Source organism: Colius striatus, chromosome 1 (genome assembly GCF_028858725.1).
Source record: "Colius striatus isolate bColStr4 chromosome 1, bColStr4.1.hap1, whole genome shotgun sequence".
Taxonomy (NCBI): Eukaryota; Metazoa; Chordata; class Aves; order Coliiformes; family Coliidae; genus Colius; species Colius striatus.
This window is the reverse complement of record NC_084759.1, coordinates 18,035,747-18,059,965: the sequence shown is the minus strand read 5'-3', so window position 1 is coordinate 18,059,965 and position 24,219 is coordinate 18,035,747. Positions and strand designations below refer to the sequence as shown.

Genomic DNA, 24,219 nt, shown 5'->3' with positions numbered 1-24,219 from the left:
AAAGGTACCAGTTGGAAGAAATAGAGAGGGCATGTAAGAAGATCATCAACATAAGATACAATGTGAAGAAACAAACTGGAGTATTTAGGAAATGCAGACATCTATTTTATGTTGACATGTGATTGAAACCTCTATTTAAACCTTATGCTCAGCCATGTATATATTGTGAGTTTTAAATTCAAAAGTGTTAGTGGTATGCACACAGGAAGCCCCTGCGCAATTACTAGAAAATCCTTGGATTTCACTCCTCAAACATGTTTTAAAAGGTAGGAGAACAGGCAGTTTCAAGGAAGTGTGTCTTAATGTGCCAGGACCAGAATGTGATGTCTTTCCTAAAAGATGTATAGATCGAAGGAATAACCTGCAGAAAGCAGATGCAAAAAAATTGCCATGAAAATAAGTTTTACGAGATCAAATAAGATTTTACTAGATAAACAGCTAGGATTATTTCTAACAATTTTTGGATTATTTTTGTTATAAATTCACAAAAGCACTTTTGAGAGGTGATTTTGGATCTTTAATTTTTAGAGCTTTTAAACTTTCGTTGGCTTTAAAAGCTAGACATACTGAAATCTGCTTTTGCAATGAGGTTGACATTTTTCTTTGTCTTTAGATGTTGTGCTCAAAATTGCAAGATAAGTTTGGCAAAGATTTTTGTATTGCAGGTATTCTTTGCCTTTGTTTATGTAACATTTGTGTATTTTAAGTAGGGAAGAAGTGACAGCCTGAAAAGAATTTGCTGACAATGATTACCATACAGTTTGGGGTTCTGGCTTCTGTAAAACTCACTCATTTTAATGCTTTTCTTATAGATAAGTCTGCCATTTAGTACAGCATTTGGTGCTGATACAGAGGGTTCCCAGTGGATTGTGGGTTACCTTTTAGAAAAAGTGATCAGTAACCTGGCAGTGTGGAGTTCAGAGCAGGACCTTGCAAATGATACTGTACAACTGCTAGTAACATTAGTGGAAAGGAGAGAGCGGTAAGTTGCTATACCTCTGGAAGTCAAAAAGTTTCTTTTGCTTCCTTTAAATTTTTTTGGCCAAAGTAATCTAGATATAGGGCATTTCATGTCTCTGTAAGTTGAATTCCTTTAGTAACATACTATAAATGAAAAAAAGTGTCTGGCAAAGTGAGGAGTGAGACCTGTGTTTGACAAAACATAACTTTTATGACTGTTTAGAAGTGCACTCTCCTTCCCTTACTTTTGTGCCTTGCTCCTAAATGGTGAGAAATGAAAAGTCTTCTGGTCTCCACTCTTATTGCAAGGATTTTTAGGTTGTTTATTTTCATTGAACAAGTTCTTCCAGATTAACATTTCAGATACTGGCTAAGCCAGTATAAAATATCTTTTGTAAACTTCCAATTATATTTTATTTTTTAAATCCAGGATTTGGTGGATTCTGGCAAATTTCAAAGTTTCCTTTGGTATTACAAACTGTGAAGCAGAAAATTTAATTTACTATTTCACCTTTGTGAATTGACATGCAATTATAATTGCAATCATGTATTCACAGTCTACTGAAAGACTGTTCACAAGTTTGAGGAATCTTCTTTTTTAAAAAAAAGAGAAATTAAAACCCACAGGAGCTTGTTTTTGGAATGTGAAACTGCTTATTTTATCATGACATAATGAGACTAAGCTTTTAATCCATGCAATATGTCCATTAACTCTGTGTGTGTATGTGTGTAAAACTAAAGCACTTCCCTGCTTTTCTTCCATATGAATTGAGCTATTTTCAGAGCATATACTAGAAATCTTGGAGGTGAGGCATAAAGCAAGTCAAAAGGCAATTTAGCCTTAGAATAACAGAATTTTAAAAAACCCTAAATCTTCTGATGACTGGTAGCAACCTGATGTGTTCTGTTCATAGAATTTTGTGAAGTCTTTAATTAAACTGTTTTCTCCTCTTTTAGGGCAAACTTAGTTATTCAGTGTGAAAACTGGTGGAATTTAGCTAAACAATTTGCAAGGCGAAGCCCTCCTCTTCACTATTTGTCCAGTTCTGTGCAGAGAACACTAATGAAAGCTTTAGTTTTAGGAGGTTTTGCTCATATGGATACAGAGACAAAGCAACAATACTGGACAGAGGTAAGGTATTTTGATGCTTCTGTTATCTTCATTTTACTAGGCAGTACAAACAAGTTACTTTAGGAAATTTTATAGTGACAAAAAAATCAACTTCTACAGAATATTTTTATTTTGAACATCTACTATTGATAAATTTAAAATTATTCTCTTTGAAAGTCAATAGTTGTATGGCAGCCATGAGCTGGCAAAAATTGTAACTAGAACGTCACAACCTAAACAGAAACAGCTAATAATTAACCAGAAGATTCACGTGGCAGCTGTTATTAGCAGTACACTTGAAAGGCCGTTATTAAAAGCTTAAGAATTTCCCTTGGAACTGTGTAATTTCTTCCTCTTATTTTAATTGGGTGGTGTTGTGAATTATTCAGTTATACACTTAATGACAGTAAGTAAAAATCTAATGTGGAACATAAGAGCCCTGACCAACTTTCTTTGCCCTGCCTCCATTAATGCTCAGATACTTAATACCAGAGAGGATGGTGCTAAAAAGTAGCTGAAGTGCAATTAGGAAACACCACATGAGTTTGTAAAGCATTGCCCTTCTGAGAGAAACTTGCTTTTATTAGCCAAGGTCTGAAATTAGTGATTGAAGGTAATATTATAATGCACTAGGAGTAACTAGGGAAAATATTTTAACTATTTTCATGGAAGTTTCTAAACTGGTTCCAAACACGAAGCTGGTTACACAAGATTGTGCTATTGAGAATCATAATATGATAAAGATAATTATGAACAGTAATCTTAATGTTTTCATTGCTGAGCTGTAATATTTTTTTCCCTTAATACTGAATTTGGAAGAGAATCAACTGCTGTGAGTCAGAGAAGATCATTGACATTTGTTTAAACACTACAAAATGACATAAAACATTTATGGAGGTGCTCATTTTGAGACCAACCTGCATGTGGTGATGGATAATGAGAATCACAAATCACTGCCACTTTAGCTTACGTTAATGTGACAGGTAATAGCGTAATTGAGATGTTGCAAACCAGAAATGATTGATTCTTGTACTGCTGTGCCAAAAGCAACCCACAGGCTTGCTAAATTACTTAACCCTCATGTCTCATATAATAGTGTGCTTATATTAATGAGACTTTTCTAAAAAATTTCAAGGTGCTTCAGCCACTTCAGCAGCGATTCTTGAATGTGATAAACCAAGAAAACTTTCAGCAGATCTGTCAGGAGGAGGAAGTGAAACAGGAAATCACTGCTACATTAGAAGCACTCTGTGGCATCGCTGAGGCTACCCAGATTGATAACGTAGCAATTCTCTTCAATTTCCTAATGGACTTCCTTAACAATTGCATTGGATTAATGGAAGTATACAAAAACACACCAGAGACTGTTAATCTCATTATAGAAGTCTTTGTTGAAGTTGCACATAAACAGATTTGCTACCTTGGAGAGGTAAATACATCCAGAAGGGGAAGGAGGGAAAGTGTGCGTGTGTGTGTTTGTGTGTGCACGTGCATGCATGCGCATACAGTGCTGTCCATTAAACAAAATACAGTGTAGTGACTTCTAGTTTCCGTAGAGAAAGAAATGCTATATGATCATATCTGTTAGATAAATGTCTTTGTTTTAAAAAGTATGCTTACAAAGATAAAAAGCAGAATATTTAGACTGTTCTTATTCTAGTAAGCTCAACCACAATTCATCACTAGTCTAACTCTATGTATGGGTGGCAAAAAGAGTGCAGACTGGGTTAAGTACTTTTTTTAAGCATATCAAACTTCTCTGAAGACTAGCCTAGGAGAATTGCAGCACTGTTTTATGTGACTGGTGCATATCATAGAGAGACTGTCTCTTGGTCCTAAACAAGGCATTCATAGATACCAAGAAGTTAATACTTAAAATGAGTCAGGGTAGTACACTCACATCTTCACACTCTTGGCTAATTTTACTTTTGCATCTAGAAGAGTTCCTGCCTATTCCAAACTGAGTGTGCACAAACAGTGTGGTGTGGCTCTGTACTTCCCATAGCTGGAGTGAGTCCCCAAGGGATTTTGTTGTTAATCTAGTTTGTGAGATTAGTGAGACGTGTCAGCCTGTCCCAAGCCACCCATGGTTTTTTGTTAAGATTGAGAAATGGATGAAAGTAATGTTCTGCTGTTTCAGTAGCATGTCAAATATGGCTGTAAGTGTTCTTATTGATGATTTTGTGTGCAGTTGTTAAAAAAAGCAGTTGTATCACTGAAATTGGGGTCTTGAGGTATCATCAATCGAGTAACATCACGTTAAAATAAAGCGTGTCACTTTTAGCATACAGAAGTTCTCTTACTATCTAAACATTGTTTTATAGGCCAAAGCCATGAACTTGTACGAGGCCTGCCTCACTCTGCTCCAGGTGTATTCCAAGAATAATCTAGGTCGACAACGGATAGATGTTACAGCAGAAGAAGACCAGTACCAGGATCTCCTCCTCATTATGGAGCTTCTCACTAATCTTTTATCAAAAGAATTCATAGATTTCAGTGATACAGGTATGAAGGAACTGGTAACTGCTGAGCCATAATTTGTGTTCTAAACTGTAAAAAAGATTGTGGGGCATGTGTTCAAAGCAGGTAAAGTGAAAACTGAAGTTTCAGCTTGATAAGATCAGGATATGGAAATTCCTGTTTACTGTGCCAGCAGCACAGGGAGGACTTTTCACAGTAATCTAACACTTGAAATTATTATTGCTCTCATAAAACAAATAGAGACTGTGTGAAACATCTTGAAGCCTGAATATTTCACGTCTGAACATGTAGTAGCAGCAGGTTAGTAATAAAAAACCTGTAGAAAAGTCAGTCATTACTACAAGAGGGCAGATGGAGTATCTTCTTAGTACAAGATCCAACTTCCATGAAAAGCTCAGCTCATTAAAATTCCATCACATTTCAGGGTTTACTGTATTCATCATTGATAGAACATGCTTTATGGCATGTGGCTGCAGTTAAAGGTTCTATTTGGTATCCCAGACCATTAATTTCTTCTGTATATTCACAGCTTAAAATGGCAGTAGTCCTGAATATGCTCTGCCAGTTGTAGCTTGGCTGTGATGCATTGCTTTTGAATAAGCTGAAACACCTTTCCGTGATTCAGATCTTACCATGTCCTATACAGTTTGCTCAGAAAATGTGCTCAGTAACAAACTGAATCTGCTTAGATTGTTTTGAAGTTGTTCATTGCTTTTCTGAGGTACATCTTGAAAGAGGGAATGTTGAAATCCAAAATTCAGTGCATGTCTAGTTTTTTTGTCACACTTGCCCAACACAAATACAGAACTAGATTTAGACTTCATCCATTGAATGAACAACTCAATGCCATGTAATGTCTTCTCTTGGAGGTCAGACATTGGACACTAGTTACATGGAAAACTGTCAAACTCTTACCATGAAACTAAGAAATGCCCAGGGGTTAATGTATTGAAAGCTGTCTGCGTGCTGTGCTGACTCAATGCAGGAATTCTAAAAGTAGGGTCACTGCCAGTTGGTGGGAAACTTACCAGTAACTGGAGAAAGCTTGGCAACATCTAAACTACACAATTTTCTGCATTAACTCCCTTTTTTTTTCTCCTTGCATTTAAAAAATATATATAAAAATGTGTATAAATAGATGATGTCTACAAAGTATAAAAATGCGGTAACGTTTTGCACACTGTTAATGTGTGCAGGCATGAAGCAGCTATCACTAGAGACAAATGCAGTGTTCTGTAATGGAAGAGAGCCCTCAGCCTATCTGCAGTGTTCTGTTTTAGCATGCCATCTGGTACACATGACTAGGAAATGCTTAGTCCTAATGAATATAAATACAGAGTGATGTGGCAGCCTCCATTCACTAAGTTTCTATTTTAATACAGTGCCTCCTGTTTTTGTTTGGGGAGAGGAAAGTTGTCCCATTTTTTAAAAAACATCTTTATGAAAGAATGGGATTCTTCCTTCAATGTGTTCAATCTCCCTTTTATATGAAACATTTTTTGTCTTTTCTGCAGATGAAGTATTTAGGGGACATGAGCCTGGGCAAGCTACAAATAGATCTGTATCAGCAGCAGATGTTGTCTTATATGGTGTTAATCTAGTTCTGCCTCTAATGTCCCAGGATCTGCTGAAGGTAAGTATATTTTTACACACAGCTGCTCAAATATCAAAGCTTTATAAGAATGAATTCTGTAAATTTATTCCTATATTCATTCTACCTTCAGAAGTTGTTTTCTAGGCTTTTTGGAATGTTAATACTGTTCCGTAGTTCTAGATACTGATTGAAAAGAAGTACTGTAAACTAAGAAAATGTATATTTGAAGGAACTCAGCAAAACTTTTTTTCCTCTAACAGTGAGCCTGGGTAGGTAAGCAGCCAAATCTGAAATGGAGCTTATGGAATCTTTTTTCTGATAGTGTCAGAAACATGATAGGAAGCATAAATATTGATTTAGTTTAAAAAAAGAAGAAAATCTGGGAGCAAGCAGTAACTCTTCAATGATTTTCACAATACAGCTGGCTTTCATGTCATGGCTGTCAGCTTGTCAGTAGAACAGTAAAGTTTGAGACAATGGAATGGCAGTATTTCATTGGGTTGCACTGTGTTTTTGTTTTACTTTGAATCATAAAATCACAGAATCTTAAGGATTGGAAGGGACCTTGACAGATCATCTAATTCAACCTCCCTGCCAAAGCAGGGCCAGTTGTCCACTCTGACAATGCTTTCTCATCTGGTAGTGCTTGCTGAGCATGAGAGTTCCATCCATTTTAGATTAAACTGAGTCGCAGGATGTACCCTAGGAGCCCCTCTATTCTGCTCCAAATGGTGCCGAGTCTTATATTGCTCAGGACTAGCTCATGTCTGAAGGTAAATTCCTTGAATTTTTGTAGGGCAGATACCAGACTCCCACCATCATCTGCTTCTCTTCAGCAGTCTTTTTTTTTTATTGTACCACAGTGCTTGCTAATAAAGTTGAAGCCATTCTAATGACTGAGGTTGTCTACTAAAATTGTCTTTTCCTCTTCACTGAAAAGCATCAGTCCCGTCTGTTTGTGCACATGGAAATTTTGTCAGAATAAAGTTATGTGATTGCTTCTAAAATTACCTATGTTGTTTTCTTTTTGACAGTTTCCATCCCTGTGTAATCAATATTACAAATTAATCACTTTCATTTGTGAGATATTCCCTGAGAAAATTCCACAACTTCCAGAAGACCTTTTTAAGAGCCTAATGTACTCACTGGAGTTAGGCATGTCATCGTATCCTTTATAGAGTTTGGGAATGTTTAAAAATCTCAGTTGCTTTCATAAAGACCTGTTAAAAATCTGCTTGTTTTTTTTCTTTGCTTTTTTTGTCCTTTTCTATCAATATCTGTAATGATAACTGACTCTTACTCTCTGCTGTCTGGTGTTTGAGAGTTTCACTGTGCTATCTGTGGAGATTCTAGTACTAGCTAAATTGCCTCTGACTTATGTTGCTTGAATGCAGCCTTTAAGTGGTTTAGCATGTAAGTTTTTTCTGGCAGCCATTCCTGCCTCCTCCATTACTTCATTTCAGAGTGTGTAACTTCATAAGCCTTCAGCTGGTATCCCAAAGCCATTCCTGAATTAGTTTCTCAGCTGGTAATACAAAACATTGCTGCTGTTCTACTGGGCTGGCTCCAGAGCATTTCCTGTCAGGGTGCCAATGGGCTCTCCCTCTCATAATGGGAGTACCATTTTCACTAATCTGTGGCACGTGTCAGAAACAGATGAGCTTTACCATAAGGGACTCTTTCTGAAAATGTTATGTCAGAGAGGGTTATGTTACCTTATGGCATGTAGCTAATAAAAGAAGGCAACAAAGTTGGAATTCTTTTTTTCCTTTTTTTTAAATGTATTACTTTTATTAACAGATTTATAGTAAAAAGAAATCATGGAACAGGCAAGTATTGAAAATATTTCATAATGACACAACTGGGAAGTTTTACCACAGTTTAATTGAAATATGACTTTGAATCTTTAACACCTGTTACCAGAATGAGTTCCGAGGTTTGCCAGCTCTGTCTGGAGGCAGTAACACCATTAGCAGAGCAATGTGCAAAAGCACAAGAAACAGATTCAACCCTTTTTCTAGCAACAAGGCACTTTCTTAAGGTAAGGCACCTGCATTTTGAGTTACTTTGGTTTTGTACATACAGGTAGCATCAAGAGGCCAAACAGCGGTCATATTTGACCGGGTTAATCAGAATCAGACACGTAGTAAGAAACAGCCTATTACCTTAAAAAACTGGCAATTTAAGAACAGGGCATGAAGGACTAGAGAATACAAAGGAGAATGGAGGAGGCATAGAGGGAGGAAATTGTTTATTGCCAACCAACAGAAGACTTGAGCCTCTCAGAACACAATTTATATTTATCCATGCTCTGCACACGAGCTCTAGAATGAACCTTGACTGACAATTTTAGTGGTTACTTTTACTGTAAAAGCTGTGAAAGAAAGAGCTTCCAGAACTGTGTGAACTGGAGACAGGTTGGAGTACTAAAATAAGAGGCAGAATAAAAGAGCATAGTTAGGAACTAGAAAGAAAATGCTGTCACTTATTTAATGTATCCAATTAATTATGTGTTTTCTTAATCCAGTAACATATTTAGTACTTTCCTTTTAGGACCATCCACTCTTATCTCCTTGAATTTTGGAGTGACCTGGTAGCAACCAGGTTCCTGCTAAGTGGGAACAAAGTAATTGTGGAATTTGTGTGCTGGTCGTCTTATTTTGTGGAGACTTCAGTTTTCCTTAAGGCGTCTTTATTTACCAAATTGACATTTGAACTTCTGGAGTTAGCTCATTAAGAGTATGCATCAGCCAAGCTGAGAGGATGAGGCACACCTTTAATTATATTTGTCTTTATATTTCTTATAAGTTGACAGAGCTTTCTGCCTTTTATCTAAATTTCCACTTAAAATTATAACACCATTCTTATTAATCTATTCCCTGTTTGGCTTTCTGTGAGTTGTAGGTGCCTCCAAAACTTGAGGAAAAAGTTTCCTGTTTTATTCTGGAAGAGCAAAGACTGATTTTATTATTTCGTTGGCATATATCTGCAGCTTTTTGAGAAAAATGAGATACCATTTTTGCTTATGAGCACATAAATCAACAAGAGATTTCAGTGCTTTGAGATGTGAATTTGTGCTATTAAGCCAAGATTCAACTAATAAAAGTACTTGGCTTTCTAATTATCGTATGTAATTTTTTTTAAAGCAACAAAGCAAACAACAGTCTTGGATGTTTGTAAATATGTGTTCATTATTATCAAAAGTGAACATGAGGATCAGCAGCAAATGTTGGTAAAGCAGAAGGTTAATGCTTCTGTAACTGCTTCTGTTTTGTGGTTTCAGATGGTCTTTGACATGTTGGTACTTCAGAAGCACAACACAGAAATGACAACTGCAGCAGGTGAAGCATTCTACACGTTAGTGTGTTTGCATCAGGTATGGCATTTAGACTCTTTCACCTTGAAAACAAGTTTCTTAAAGGAGACTGTTTAGTTACTGTGTGCCTGATAAATCACGAGTTTGTTCCGGTTGGAAAGGACCCTCAGGAGGTCTGTAGTCCAACCTCTTGCTCAAAGTGGGCTCAACACTGAATTCAGGTCATGTTGCTCAGGACTTTTTCCAACTGTCTTGAAAACCTCCAAGATGGATATTCCAAAGCCTTTCTGAGCAGCCTGTTGAATGCTTTGTTATCCTTGTAATTCACCTGCTTTCATCACCACCAGTCTTGGTGGCCCACAACTGGACTCATTCAAGTTCATCAATATCTTTCTTGTGTTAAAGAGTCTCAAAATGAACACAGTATTCCACACCTAATCTAACAAGTGCTGTGTAAAAGCAAATAATAAATTCAGCCCAGCATGGTTCTAGTGTTCATTGCTGACAAGGCATACTGCTGACTTGCTTAGTCTGCTGTCCACCTTCATTTAGTCTGCTTCAGGTCCTTTTTTCAGCAGAACTGCTCCTCAATCTGTCCATTCCCAGCCTATATAGTTGCAGGAGTAGCATCTGCTTCAGCTGCAGGACCTTAAATTTGTCCTTATTGAATTTCATGAGGTCCTTATCAGTTCATTCCATCTTCCTGACCTGGTGTCTCTGAATGTCATTCCTGAATTGATTGCACTGGCCACACTCCTCAGTTTGGTTTTTATCCACAGACTGGAGGAAAGTGCATCTCCTCTCCTCCTCCAAGTCACCAACTGAAATATTTAAACAGGACAAGGCCCAGATGAGAGTTCTGAGTGGTAAATCCACTGGACTCTCTCTAGAAGTTCTTTATCTCTCTGGGGAGCCCCAGAATCTCTCTTGAGCTAGGGAGCTCAGAACTGGACACAGGACTCCAGATGAGGCCTCACCAGGGCATAGTAGAGGGGGAGCGGAACCTCCCTCAACCTGCTGGCCATACTCTTCTTGATGCATCCCAGGATGCCATTGGCCTTCTTGGCCACGAGGGCACATTGCTGGCTCATGGTTAGTTTATTTTCAACCAGCACTCCCAGGTCTCTCTGCAGAGCTGCTCTCCAGCAGGTCAGTCTCCAGCCTGTACTGGTGCATGGGGTCGTTCCTTCCCAGATGCAGGACTCTGCACTTGTCCTTGTTGAACCTCGTGAGGTTCCTCTCTGCCCAACTCTCAAGCTGGTAGAGATCCTGCTGAATGGCAGTACAGCCTTCTGGGGAATCAGCCAGTCCTCCCAGTTTGGTGTCGTCAGCCAACTTGCTGAGAGTACACTCTGTCCCTTCAGCCAAATTGTTCAAGAACTGACCCTGAGGAACCCCACTGGCCAGAGGCCTCCAATTTGACTTGGCTCCATTGATTCCCACCCTCTGGGCTCTGTCATTCAGCCAGCTCTCGATCTACCTCACTGTCCACTCATCCAAACCACACTGCCTGAGCTTTCTGATGAGGATGTTATGGAAGACAGTGTCAAAAGCCTTGCTGAAGTCAAGGTAGATGACATCTGCTGCTCTCCCCTCATCTAGCCAGCTGGTTATGCACTCATAGAGGGCTATCAGATTGCTCAAACAGGATTTCCCATTGGTGAATCTGTGTTGACTTCCCCATATAACTGTATTTTCCTTCATGTGTTTTGAGATGGCATCCAGGATAAGTTATTTCACCACCTTTCCAGGGATAGAGGTGAGCTGACAGGCCTGTAGTTTCCCCGGTCCTCCTCTTGCCTGTTTTTGAAGACTGGAGTGACACAGGCCTTCTTCCACTCCTCAGGCACCTCACCAGTCCTCCTTGTTTGATCAAAAATGATGGAGAGTGGTTTAGCATCCACTGATATGGCTTTAACATCAGCAGCTCCCTCATCTTTGGTGGATGCATCCTGTCAGGTCCCATAGATTTATGGGTGTCCAGCTTGCCCAGGAAGTTTCTAACCCCGTCCTCATCCACCAAGGGAAAGTCTTCCATTCTCCAGACTATTCCACTATCCTCCAGGGACTGGACCTCCTGAGGGCTCGCCTTGGCACTGAAGACTGAGGCAAAGAAGGCATTCAGTAGTTCTGCCTTCTCTGCATCCTCTGTCACCAGGACACCCTCCTTCATCAGCTGGTTCACATTCCCCCTAATCTTCCTTTTGCTGCTGATATATTTGAAAATTAGAAGCTGATCTTGACAAAAAGACCCTGTGATACCAGTCACAGATGGCACTTTCATGTCATGTCTACCCCCACTCAGACCCTTCACTAGTAGGACTCACGAGTAGGACTAAGGGGACTGCTGTTCTACCTCCTGTACCCTTCACCCTTGTCCTGTAGAGCTCAGTCACCTTGGACCTCTTCCATGTGCACTTTGGCAGTGTTCAACATGTTTTTTTGTCTTCCGTTTCTGTCCAAGAAAGCATGAGAGTAAGTAGGAAATTCTTGGGAATCTAAGCTCTCTGTCCCAAGGAATGGAACCTAGGAAAGGGAAAACCCGTGGGAGGAAATGACTGGTACAGCACACCAAGCCTGGGGCAGTCATGAGGAGAGACAAGTGCAGTTTGCAGGAACTGTACACTGTCTACTGTACACTGTCATGCACTGTACCCAGCTCTAAAGGCTGCTTTAGCCTTAGTGAAAAACCCGGTCTGATGGCAGGGCTTGGTCTGGGTTAGAGATAGGTTGGGTAGAGCTCTAAATGCTGTGGGTCCATAGTTGCTTCTGGTACACTCGTCAGTGCAGCTGCGCAGCAGGGGGAGAGGTACTGATAGCTTCCTGTTACAGCCTTGGTGCTGGGTTTTGTTCTGGTGAGAAGAGTTGTAAATATTGTATTTTAAATTAATAATACTCATGTTTATTTAACAGGCTGAATATTCAGAGCTAGTTGAAACATTGCTATCAACTCAACAAGATCCCGTAATTTACCAGCGGTTAGCAGATGCCTTCAACAAGCTTACTGCAAGCAGCACTCCTCCTACACTGGACCGTAAGCAGAAGATGGCCTTCTTAAAGAGTTTAGAAGAATTTATGGCGAACGTTGGTGGACTTCTCTGTGTAAAATAAACAACAAAACTCTATGCCTAACTTAGACCCTTTCTGCAAAATGCACTGAGAAATGCTGAATGCTGACTAAATCTTGTACCTGTCTCTGGGTTCTTTGCAGCCATCTCAGATTTTAGAGAGCCTGGAAGTGTGAACATAACACAATGGAGTAGGAGAGGTCAACTTTGAATCAGCTTCTGCTATTATGTGTTAGCTGCAATCTGTCATACCTGTGTGTGGGAGAGAATGGACAGAAAACTTTAATTTTAATTTTTTTCCATATATGTGCAAACAGATATGGGCACAATGAAAAATAAATGCAGTGCCTTTCCCCCTGCACTGGTTTAAAATTTGAGTGGCTAGACAAATACACAGATTTCTTTTCTACACAAAATCATGTTAGTGTGATGCAGATGCATATAAAGCTCTAAACAGTTTAGCTGATTTTAAGCTTTGTTTTTCCTCTCTTAAAGTTTGTGTTCTGATGGGAAAGAAAAACCAAATGGTATTTTAACTTGTGTTTAACTCTGTTTTTTCTACATCGACATGACATTGCATGTTTAATGCAATGAAGGTTTTTATGTTATGTTCTGCTGCCTAAAGTCTGGGGGGGAAAAAGGTGTATATTTTTGTTCCCCTAAAATGAACTTTAGGAACTGTAGCCATTTCATCGCCTTAATTTAAAAGGAAAAAAAAAAAAGCTCGTATAGTTTAGATAAGAAATACAAGGCAAGATTTGACTCTTCAGAGTTGGTTTAGGGTGTTGACATTAAGCTGCTTTTTACCTGTTGCGGCCCTTCATGTTGTGTCATTTTGGAATGGGTGTCCAATACAAGGTTCATGTGTAGTTTTACTTTCAGTATCTGTTTGGATTCATACCCAGGTTGCACACAACTGCAATGTATTTCTACACTGAACTGTTTGCTTAAGCAATAACAACTCAAAAGGTGTAAATTATTGGCAAACTTTTTAAAGTTGGGGCATTAGCTAAAACAGTTACGCTGGAACAGGAACATCAAACCCTTTTACTCAAGGGCCTTATTTGTTTGGCTCGAGTTGGAAAAGGTAATGAGGATATGTAGTGCTGTGGGGGACTTTTGGTTTTGTTGGATCGAGCTCCACTTCTGCAGAGTCCTCCCAGCTGCTCTGTTTTTTATATCAGCACTTTAGCTATTATGACAGCAGAATATAGTGCCCTGAGTAAAGTGGACTGAGAGCAGCACAGGAACATAAAAGCAAGGCCTGGTCTGTCTGCAGTCACAAGCCAGAGGGAACCGAAGCAAACACAAATGCTGCATGTCCAGTAAAACTGATTTTTATGGAAATACGTGGAAACAAAAGTGAGCCCTTTTATTTAAGATCTCTGCTAGATCATGTTGTCAAATGTCTCCCATGTGTTTTTAAATTTTGTGTAAAATGTATACACCTTTACATGGCTACCTTTGCAATTCTGTGCCATTCTGCAGCTGTTCATCTCAAAATTAGACACAATAGCCAGAATTTTTAAAGGACGTAAATCTGTAATACTGTGCTATAAGGGATTCAAGTTTTTTAGCTTTTTTTTAGTTAAATCCATACCTGCTCAAGCATAGATCCACAAGGCCAAAAATGCCATCTCTTCATTATAGTTTTCTTTTTTTTTAATTTGTGTGAAATTTGGGCTAGGGCAGATTGACACATTAAAAAGTGACTGTAAAACTTGATAATGTCCCTTCCCAGCTGGTATTTTATTTCTAAGATAGTTTGTGTAGTATTTTAGATCAGGGCTATTGCTCTCTTTTTTTTTTTCTTTAAACTAATACTTTCTTTAAAAGACTTCTTGACTGTGCACTTGCGCAAAGGATAATGATCCTGGCAAGTCCTTCCATTTTTAACTGATCTGATGGCTGTTTTTTCTGTTATTTTAAATTTGGCCGGGGTTTTGCTGGTTTTGAAATTGCTTCTGGAGCTTCTCCAAGTTTGTACATTGGCTGGGGCAGCAGTTCAGAGTCCTCGGGGTTTCTTCAGGTGAAAGGCATTAAAGCCTGGGAACACAAGCAGCAGTAGGAGCTGCTATTCTGTCATGATGTCCTTGATGTCAAATACCTAGGCTGAAGTCTTCAGAGAGATCGTAGCAAATAACTTGATTTTTTTTTTAATCAGACTGATGTATTCAGTCATCTTTTCTTTTATAACTAGCTCTGTCATTATCATTCTTTTACTCCTAAAACTGACTCACTAGTTAAAAATATTTGCTAACTTCAAAATTTTGAAATCCTCTTGCATATTGCGATTGATGAATGTGAGCACAAATTTGAGTTAGCGTTCAGGACAAAGCAATGTGTGTACTCAGTCCTTTTCTGATCAGGCCCATTGTGTTGTAGCAAGTAGACACACGCAGCATCATTCAACTCTCAAGACTTGCTAAAGTATAACCATATACTTTCAAAGACTAGTTTTGAAGGTTGCTTAAAACTTTCCTTTGCCTTTCATTTTAAATTAATGGCGTGTTAAAGGGAAATTGTCCTTGCAAGACGTTTTTTGTAGTTTTCTGGTTTGATGTTACTCTAGAAAATGTTTGTCCTTTCTTGTTTCTTAATTTTTCTTCCACTCTCATATATTCAAGAGGGATCTTCCCATGCCGTTTTGCTTCTTTTCAGGCAAACAATAAGATGTCTCTGCTTAGTGACATCCATGAAATTGTTGCAAACGGTTCTGGGAATAAGTTTTGTTAATTCATGCTCCTCTGGCTAGGTGACTGCTTCTATATCCCTTCCAAAAAAAAGAAAAATATCCTTCAGTGATCTTCTACACATCCAGTTGCTGTAAATCTACATGCAAAAAGCTCATTCAAGTCTATAGTAAAGACTTGGAGACCATTTTTAGTGAACATTGAGAGTTGGTTCCATGTAAGTTTTCTGATGTTTTTATAGCACCACTGCAATGATTTTCCATTCTTTGTGCAAAGTGAATAATGGTTCTAAAAATGCACCTTCTTTTTAAGGAGAAAAAGGCAATTCAAACAGAATTATCTTTGTGACATATATTTTTGTAGCTTTTTTTTGCTAAAACAAATTATTGCTCCAATGTTGTCATTCTGAGACTAGAAGTAGCCTCCTTCCCATTTTGCCAGCTCCTTTTCCGTTGTAATAGTTAGCTCTACTGCTGGCATAATTTTCTGTTGTTCAGACTATAGCTTTTGATGCTGGCAAGCATGACCATCTAGTTGGGCCATGAATTCAAGACCTTCTTGAAAGCACAGATACATGTGGACAAGGAGAAGTGGACTACTACTACATGAAACTTCCACTTTAATGTGCATTTATGCCTTAATTTTCTTCACAGAATTACCACCAGAATCTGCCACGTATTGCCCAGAGGTTTGTGTTTTACTGTTTCGTGATAAAGGGCTCACTGTTTTCCTCAGGAATGAGAAAATTGTTTTCTCAGCATGTCCAAGTCCTACTAGTTGAAAGAGAGGGATTTGAGTCAGTCATCTCTTTGATAGTGCTTGGCACTTTCTAAGACCCCAGTGTTTACCTGGGTAAATCCCTTTATATTTAAGCCATGTAGTTCTAGAAAATAAGAGCAGTCCGTTGTCCATTTAAAATCTAGTTCTTTAAAAAGGAAAGCAAATTCTAATTTGTGATCTGTAAAACTATTCTAAAGTACAAATTGCAGCGTGTCTCTTGTAAAACACTTCAAGAAATTTCAGTTTTGGTGGAATAATTACAGAAGAAGGGGTGTTTTTTATGGAAGTAGCTTGATGAATATAAGCGCAGGAGTAGGAGCCAGGCTCCTCTAATTGTTTATCAGTTTTTCCACTGGATCCTCTGTGGATGTTGATGAGTTGCTGGAGCCGTGTCGTCGTTACAATGGCGGTAATACCCACCTACCTCACAGGGATGTTGTGAGGGTTAGCTCATGCTTATCAAATGCATTGAGGATCTCAGATGCTGTGTAAATATTAAATATTTTACTTGTAGTTTTGTGAGGTGTAAGATTTACTGTAATACAAACAGATTTTCATAATTATAAAGCCCCGTAGAGGCAGCAGTGGTGCATTATTCCCCACATAATGCTTGCTTTAAGTTGTAGCTATTTCAATTACAGCCAATTGAAATGGTGACTTCTTGAGTAAAACAAGATTCCCTACCAGTGTGCCTCGGTTCCAGACAGTTGTTAGTTATTCAGGCTTTGATGCCTCTGCTGGTGAGAAGTGCCACTCATGGTGGTAGGGTTGTTTGGTTGCATTGACTTTCTTACTGGGTTCTGCAAGGAACAAATGCCGTTCCTTTCTCCTAGATCTGTTCCAGTCACCTGGTGTAACCAAAGCCTAATGGTAACAATTAAAATTTGAAGTGCCAGCCCCATCCCCCTGTGAATTTGCTTTTACCATGGGTCAACCATGTGCTTTCTGCAGTAAGTGAGGTCAGTGCTTTTCCAGCACTAATCATGAAATGTGATTTGCTCTAGAGCCTTAAGCTCTCAACTGTCTTACAAAAGTGATTTTTCAGTGTGAGATTTCTTGGGACCCTAGCAACTGGGAAATAAGATATTCCTCGCTTTTTCCTCCAGGGATTAAAGTAGATTCTGCTTTTCATTTCTTCCCTTTCTCCCTCCTGCTTTTCCTGTCCTTTTAAGCCATTCTTAGAAAAGATTTGGAAGACCCTTCCAAAGTCAAGGGAAAGATACTACCCATGTAATTTTCCAGTCTATTACAGTGCAATACTTGAAATTGCTGAATTCCTTTCTAGTACCATTCCCCCACACATTTCAATCTCCCATTATACAGTTTATAATTAGGGAAAAAATACTATCCTCTTTTATTTGTTCCCTTTGTACAGAACAAGGAACCTCCATGCAGTGAACATGCAGTTTTAAGGCAATAAATGCTAGTACTGCTGTTGGTCAAGTGTGTAAATATTTTAAATGTATAATTCAGTACTATGTTGAGTTTATATATTAAAACTGCAGGGATTGTAGTTGATTTCAAGTATTGTTTTACCTGTACAGATTAACATATGAAGTTGCATAAAAGTATTTCACAATTTGTTGCAATAAGACTTGGGAAATGGCTGTGTAATCAAGCCCTATCACAACTGAATTTTCAATTTGGAAGTGAACACTTTGTGTATTTTTAAGATCCCTAAGCAGGAGGAGGATAAAATGGTTTTCCACTAAAGGCTTTTATTATTTTGTTTTGGCCGTGTGTGATTTGTGTGTATTCTTGTTTAATATTTTTCTACGATCTCACCTGTAGTAGCATTTGTTCTACCTCCTATGGTAGAAACACAAATAAGAATATTACGAAACCTCAGGCTTCACCTTGTGCTCTTTAGCTGCTGTGAAGACACAGTAGTTCAGTTAAACTTACCAGAGTAACTTCTCAACACTTGAGACACGAGTTTGTCCATCAACAGAAAAAGACAGGATTAGGTGTGTGACAGGAGTATCTCACGCTGTGCAGCAAGTACCAGAAGTGGCTGTGAATATATAATCAAACTAATATTTTGCCTCGTCCTCCAAAAAAAAAGTTTAATGGTGACTTTTCGGGTCATTCTTGGTGGTGTTTGTCTACCCAAAAGGAATACTGATTTCTTGGGGGGGGTAGCCTAAACAATTTTGGATGATACTTGGCACAAAAATATTCTCCAAGCATGTAATCTATTCCCTTTCCACTGAAATCTAACAGTATGTTACTGTGTGTTACTGTTACAATATGTCTCAGAAAAGCTCATTTACAGGCAGCAGTTCTTGCTATATTACAGTTACGTTTGGATAAACTACAGCTGTTTTCTGTTGTTCCCCTCTTACTTTCATGGACTCCTAGCTAAAAAGAAAAATAGCTTCACAAATCCTGAAAGTAAAACTACTACATAATAGTAAAACTATTATGGTGGTGACACCTTGCTATACATCTTGACTGTGTGTATCACTACAATTTTACTGGTTTCAGAAGTAAAATTGTTGTAGTTATATATTGGCCTGGTTTAGTTCAGTGAACGTTTTGATGAAGGACAGAAGCATTTAAGATAACTTTGAGGAAATCTCTGAAAGCCGCTGGTAAGATTTAACAGAAGCATATCCAAGAGCCTTTCATATAGAAAAATGGAAGTATTCTGCTTTACCTTAAATATGAGATCTGGAATAAACTGGAATGATTTGGGTACAAAGCCTTTACTCACACTTGTTTGTGTAAGTGTACACAAAACCCATCAGTTTTGCCATTACGAAACTTTTGCTTCAGCTGAGCAGTGAGTTAGAGGTGGGTTTTTTCCTTTCACTGTTTTGCCATGTACTGTAAGCAGAAAGGCAAGAAAGCTCAGCCTTTCATGTGGAGTTTGTCCAGCAGGTCAACCAAGGAGGAGATCATGCCCAAACTGGAAGAAGGGAGGAAGAGAAGAAAGTGAAAAGTTTGCAACCTCATGTGGAGAGGAAAAAAGAAATAAGCTAATATGTAGGAAGAAATCCATAATATAAGTGTTATACTGTAGCTTTGTAACATCTATCACCCTAACAAAGATTAGCAGAAGCCTGCCATTTCATCAACACATTTTTGGGGGAAAAAGAGAAAGCGCTATTTTGGAATTGTATGAAATATGATACTATTGGTGTGAGTTTTGTTAAATAATAAAGTCTTTATTTTGGGAAACAATTCCAGATGAATCTACATCTCCACAAAGAATACTGAAGTTACTCACTGACCCATACACAACTCCTTGCTACTTTTTCTCCCAACTATATTGGAATCTCATGGAACAACTGTTTTGATCGTAACGTTGCTTAAATGTTACCAGATTTGGTTCTTGTGTCACGCTGTTGCCTTTGCAAGTTAAAAGTGAGGCAGAGCTTTGTGTGCCATGTGCTTCCCTTTTTCTTCCCCTCTGCGTCTGGCCAACTGTTCACGGTTGCAAAGGTGTGAATGTTTGATTTGCTTTAACTTATTATTTTGGATGATGCAGTCTGGGTTTGCAGCATATTCAAACCGCCTCTGGTCTCTGTGTTTTGGTGTTTATGGAATGAAAGTCCTCGCTAGACTCTAGCACAAGTCTCAATTTCAGAGCCTCTTTCATAACTTGGTTTAATAAGTTGTCAGGACATTTGCTTTAATTTTAGAACTGCACAGATCCTTCTAATGGTCTTATGTTCCTTCAAGTGATGGCTGTAACTCAGAAAAAAAACCCAACAAACCCAAAGCCAAAACCCCACCAACAAACTGTAGATGGAGTCTTTAGGAAGATCACTGATGTCCTCACACAAGATCAACACTACTTTGGGGAAGGCTTACATTCTTCTGCCACTTTAAGGAAAGACTGTTCTTCTGAAGTACTTTTTGCCTGCTTTTAGGCTGTTATGCACTTTCATGACTTCTTAACAAACTACTGTTAAAAAATGTACTGTAACATGGATTTTGACAAGCGCACATGTATTTAAACAATTCACTCAGCCTCAGGAAAGCTGGAAAAAAATGGATACGTGTTTTTTATCTTGGTTAAAATGTTTGTTACCTGCATCCCTTAAGATGGCCAGATTAATGTCCAGATCTTGTGAGTGTAACTATTTAAGATACCAGTATAGTCTGTAAAAGGAGGATGGTACAGTTTTACTCTAGGGACTGAGCAAATGGTGTCCTCTTATTTTTCATAGAGTTATATATAGTCTGATCAGAGTTTCAAACACAGAAAAACAGTGATAAACCCCATTTACTGTTCAGGTAAAGACATGTTTTCTTTCTTAACACTAGCTTGTTTCTATTTTCTTCCTTCTCCCTAAAAAGTGTGTGTGAAATAAGTGCAGAGGTATGTGTAGGGAAAAAAAACCTGTAAAATCTGCTGCTGTACATAATGTTTGCTACTTGACTGCATTTTCTGTTCCACTTTAATTTTACTGGTTTTGCTAAATATATTTTATATATTTTCCTTCCTGCTTCTTGTGATGGCAGAGTGATTACATCGCAGGGGAGAAGAGGCTAAAGCAACCATGAGAAGGTTCTGGCCAGATAATTCCACTGAGTTTGTACGGTAGCTGTATCTCAGGGCATTTTTTGCAAGAACAGCATAAATCAGGGTCAGTATGGCATAATAAAATCAAAGGGGATATTAAAATGCACAAAGGTTAGACACAGGTACTTCTGTTTCAGAATTTCTTGAAGTAACTTGTGAAATCCACAGTCAATGGGTGGTATGATAGAGTCTTTTCCAATCTGAAAACTTGTAGCCCTCTGTTGTCCCTGAATTACTTCCAAGGGTTCTGCAAAGGCTGGCAAAATAAAAGTCACTGTCATCATAGATCATGTAACATTTCTAAGAAGATTTGCATCTCCAACAGAGGAAGAGTTGAGAGTCCATAAAGGGTTTGAAGATGAAAGGGTTTGAATATGGTATTTGAATTCAGAGGGTAACTGCAACCTTTTAGGAGGCTGGCTGATAGTCTGTCCTCTCTCGTGCCCTAAGACCATCAGAAGCTGTGATGTACCCGGCTTGCAGGTGTGCCTTTGATCCTAAATCTGTAGGAGAGCTGCTCAGTATTGAAAGAATGTGCAGTAAGCCTCTCTACAAAGATGAAACGTTGTAGGTGGTTCTGCAAGTGAATACTTCTATTATTTTCCATCCTTAGAAGTAGGATCTTTACCTAGAAGTAATCCCTGTATGGTAGTAAATCAGTAGGTGCTTCGCTGCCTTGCAAATTAATGTGCCAGCCCTAAAAATGTTGTGGTTTGATGGGGGGAGCAATCAGGACATTTTTTTAGACTGACTAGGAACAGCAGAGATTCTACAAAAGGATTTCATAATCTGTTTTCATATTAGTTAAAACTGATCATATTGTTCATTTGGCTATGGCTCGTGCTACAGCAAGGACTGAAACATAAAGACTTTCACTAGTAAAGAAAAAATACCACAGACACCAAAGTAAAGTAAAAAGAAGTACAAACTCAGACACCAAAACCTTCTGCCTAACAGGCTACTTATTATTTTCCAGGGTAGAAGGATGTTTTTAAAAACTCTATGTCGTGCTCTGTTCCTCATCTGGTCTGTCACAGAGTACTAGCAAATGGGTCAGTAAAGCTGCAGTGATCTATGTCATTGGGTTATGCCTTTTAAGACATCATATCAGTGCTGGGTGCCCTAGGTCTGTTAGTGAAAGGATAGAGGAGATGGCTAAACTAGAAATAACCTTTCTGCAACAAACGGTTAGTAAACAGTAAAACCTAATTAGTAACATGACATTTCTTGCAAGGTGCACTCCACAGGTGTTCCCTATTTGTGACTTGTTTGTCCTTGCATCCCGCAGAAATGGCAGTGCAAGATATAAGCTGTTTGCCTTCCTGTAGTGTCACTCGAGCTCCTCCTGGGCTTTCCTTCTAGAACTGTCTTGTAATGCGGATTCAAACAAAGTCTTGAGCTGTTTGTTGCCAAGTAGTATCTGATATCATAACCTAAGTAACGTCACCCTGCCCCCAAGCCCCTTACAGCCACGTGCCCTTAGATGATCTCTGTAACCCTTCTGGTGAGGAGGAATTGCTCCTCAAGGCCAGGCAAGGGACGGGTGTGACTTGTCCTAGGAAATCTGGCCTGAGAGCATGTGTCTGCCCAAGTCTCCTTTACACTTTCATTATTATCCCCGTGCAGGGCATTTTTCATGTAAAATGCTTTACAAACATGCATGAAATTGGAAAACTACTTAAGTGCTACTTCTTTGTAGAATCTAAACCAAGTTTCTTACTATATTCGGTAAAACTTTGCAGGTGTCAGGTAACTGTCACTGCAGCAATGCAAGGAAAAGGGGGTTTTTGTTTGTTTCCTTTAAATAGCAACAGCGGTGGTAACGTGAACGGATACAGGTGCCCTCCATGTAGGGCAATATGATATGCTGGGATGAAGATCAGTTTTTGGCAAGTCCTTTCAAAGACAAAGGGAGTAATGTGCTGAACGGCATATCCAGATGTATCTTTTAAAGCCATGTGGAAACTCCCCTAGTTCTCTCCTGTCACACAAAGCCTTGTCAAAAATGGGAGAAAAAAGGAAAAACTGGCCAATCCCCACCTCCTGCGAGGGCAAGGAAATTTGGTTCTCTACTGCCCATATAAGTTGTGCTGCAAAATATTTTACCAGAATTTAGTATTTCTACCCTCTAAGGAATTGGTTTTGCTCTGCTCATAGGTGTCCAGGGCCGAGTCCAGGGTTTTCCATTCAGCCACAGCAAAGTTACAGCAGATAAAGATTCAACAGGCTAAAGGTAAAATACCAGTTTCTTATTCAGCTCATTGCTGATAGGAACATGTAGGTCTGGAGAATGTGAAGAGCACGTGCTCTTGGGTTAATTGTAAATAATCTGATGGGAAATCAATCCTCCATGAGTTGGTTTACAAGAGGGTCACTGAACAAGGGAAAGGCAATGTCGCAAAAATGCTTTTTACGTATTACCAGATATTATAAAGGAGTGAAAAAAAGCAGCGCTGAGGCATTTCTTATTTTGGACCATTATAAGATGACAAGTGCTAGACAAGCACGTCATGCCAGCCTGTTATAGAGGAATCAGCCTCTAAAGCTTTCTTAACCAAACAGAATTTTATTAAACCAATTGTAGCAAGCGATAAAAGGGCAAACAGCGCTGGGTGACCGGGGGAAGTGCAATAGTTCCGCCACGGCACACACATTTATCCTTTGCATGTCCTTATATATGTTTTCCCCCCCTTCATGGGCTGGGACACTGCGACGAATCGGTCTCTGGTTGGTCAGTTGACAGTGTCCACGCGTTGTCCTTGCTCATCTACCAGCTCCAGATTGGTGAAAAATGTTGCTGGGTGTTCCTGCCTTTGAAGTTTCGCTATTTTGTTGCACCTTCCCAGCGCTGCCCAGGTGTTGGCTTAACCACTTAACTACTATTACAAGACATAATAAAACTTACACAAACAGAGTCATTGCTTATAACAACATGCACAACACAACTGAATCCCACTCGATTTGCTCAACAATAACAATTTTTACCATCACCCATTACAAGCCCAACATGAAAAAACGAAGTTTCTATGCCCCAAAGGAAAGATGCAGTGAATTAAACTGAAACAAGGAAGGTACTTTAACATTTGTTGTATTTTGAAACCATTTATGAAGCAGACTGACTTCTGTTTGTAGGCAAGAAAGGGAGCTTGTTCCAAGCTGGCAATGCTTAATTGAAATGGAAAGACAGCGCAGAAGGTCAGATCAAGAACAGCGCGGGAAAGCAGGCTGATACTGAAGTCAAAAGCCCAGGGCTGGTGAGCACTTGGAATCTGCCGTGAGATACACCTGTGATTTCTAAGCCTACAATGCGCGGCTGCCCATGCATGTCTGACGTGAGCTGTAACCCAGCACAGACTTCTGCATCTGCCGAGGCCACAGCTCCAACCCCGCGCGGGCGGACGTGTCAACACGGCGAGAGGCGGCGGCGATGTGGTCTCGGCGCAGGTCGCACGTTTTTGTGAAGCTCGTTATTTCCGTCGGAAACCTTTCTGCACACCGCTTTAAGGCCGCCCGAGCCCTCACCGAGGGCAAAGGCGCATACAAGCGGCGCGGCCCCGGCAGCCGCCTCCGGTCCCGGCCCGGACGAGCCGTCGGCGCGGGCGCGCACCGGCCAGAGCGTGGCGGCGCGGCGGGCGCACAGCAGCGCCTCAGCCCGGGCGGGCGCACACCGGCCACAGCGTGG

At 39.5% G+C, this 24,219-nt stretch overlaps 1 protein-coding gene across 3 annotated transcripts in view; it reads left to right on the top strand.

Moving 5' to 3' along the window:
• Positions 1-20,389, top strand: part of XPO4 (exportin 4) — an 82,148-nt gene extending 61,759 nt beyond the window's left edge. For all 3 annotated transcript variants that reach the window (XM_061992539.1, XM_061992523.1, XM_061992530.1), the window contains 9 exons: positions 813-982; positions 1,918-2,092; positions 3,207-3,500; positions 4,396-4,576; positions 6,067-6,185; positions 7,181-7,311; positions 8,070-8,187; positions 9,430-9,522; positions 12,376-20,389. In XM_061992539.1, coding sequence (XP_061848523.1) covers positions 813-982; positions 1,918-2,092; positions 3,207-3,500; positions 4,396-4,576; positions 6,067-6,185; positions 7,181-7,311; positions 8,070-8,187; positions 9,430-9,522; positions 12,376-12,573 — 1,479 coding nt within the window. In that variant the 3' untranslated portion in view covers positions 12,574-20,389. The remainder of the gene's footprint in view (positions 1-812; positions 983-1,917; positions 2,093-3,206; positions 3,501-4,395; positions 4,577-6,066; positions 6,186-7,180; positions 7,312-8,069; positions 8,188-9,429; positions 9,523-12,375) is intronic.
• Positions 20,390-24,219: the final 3,830 nt, after the last annotated feature.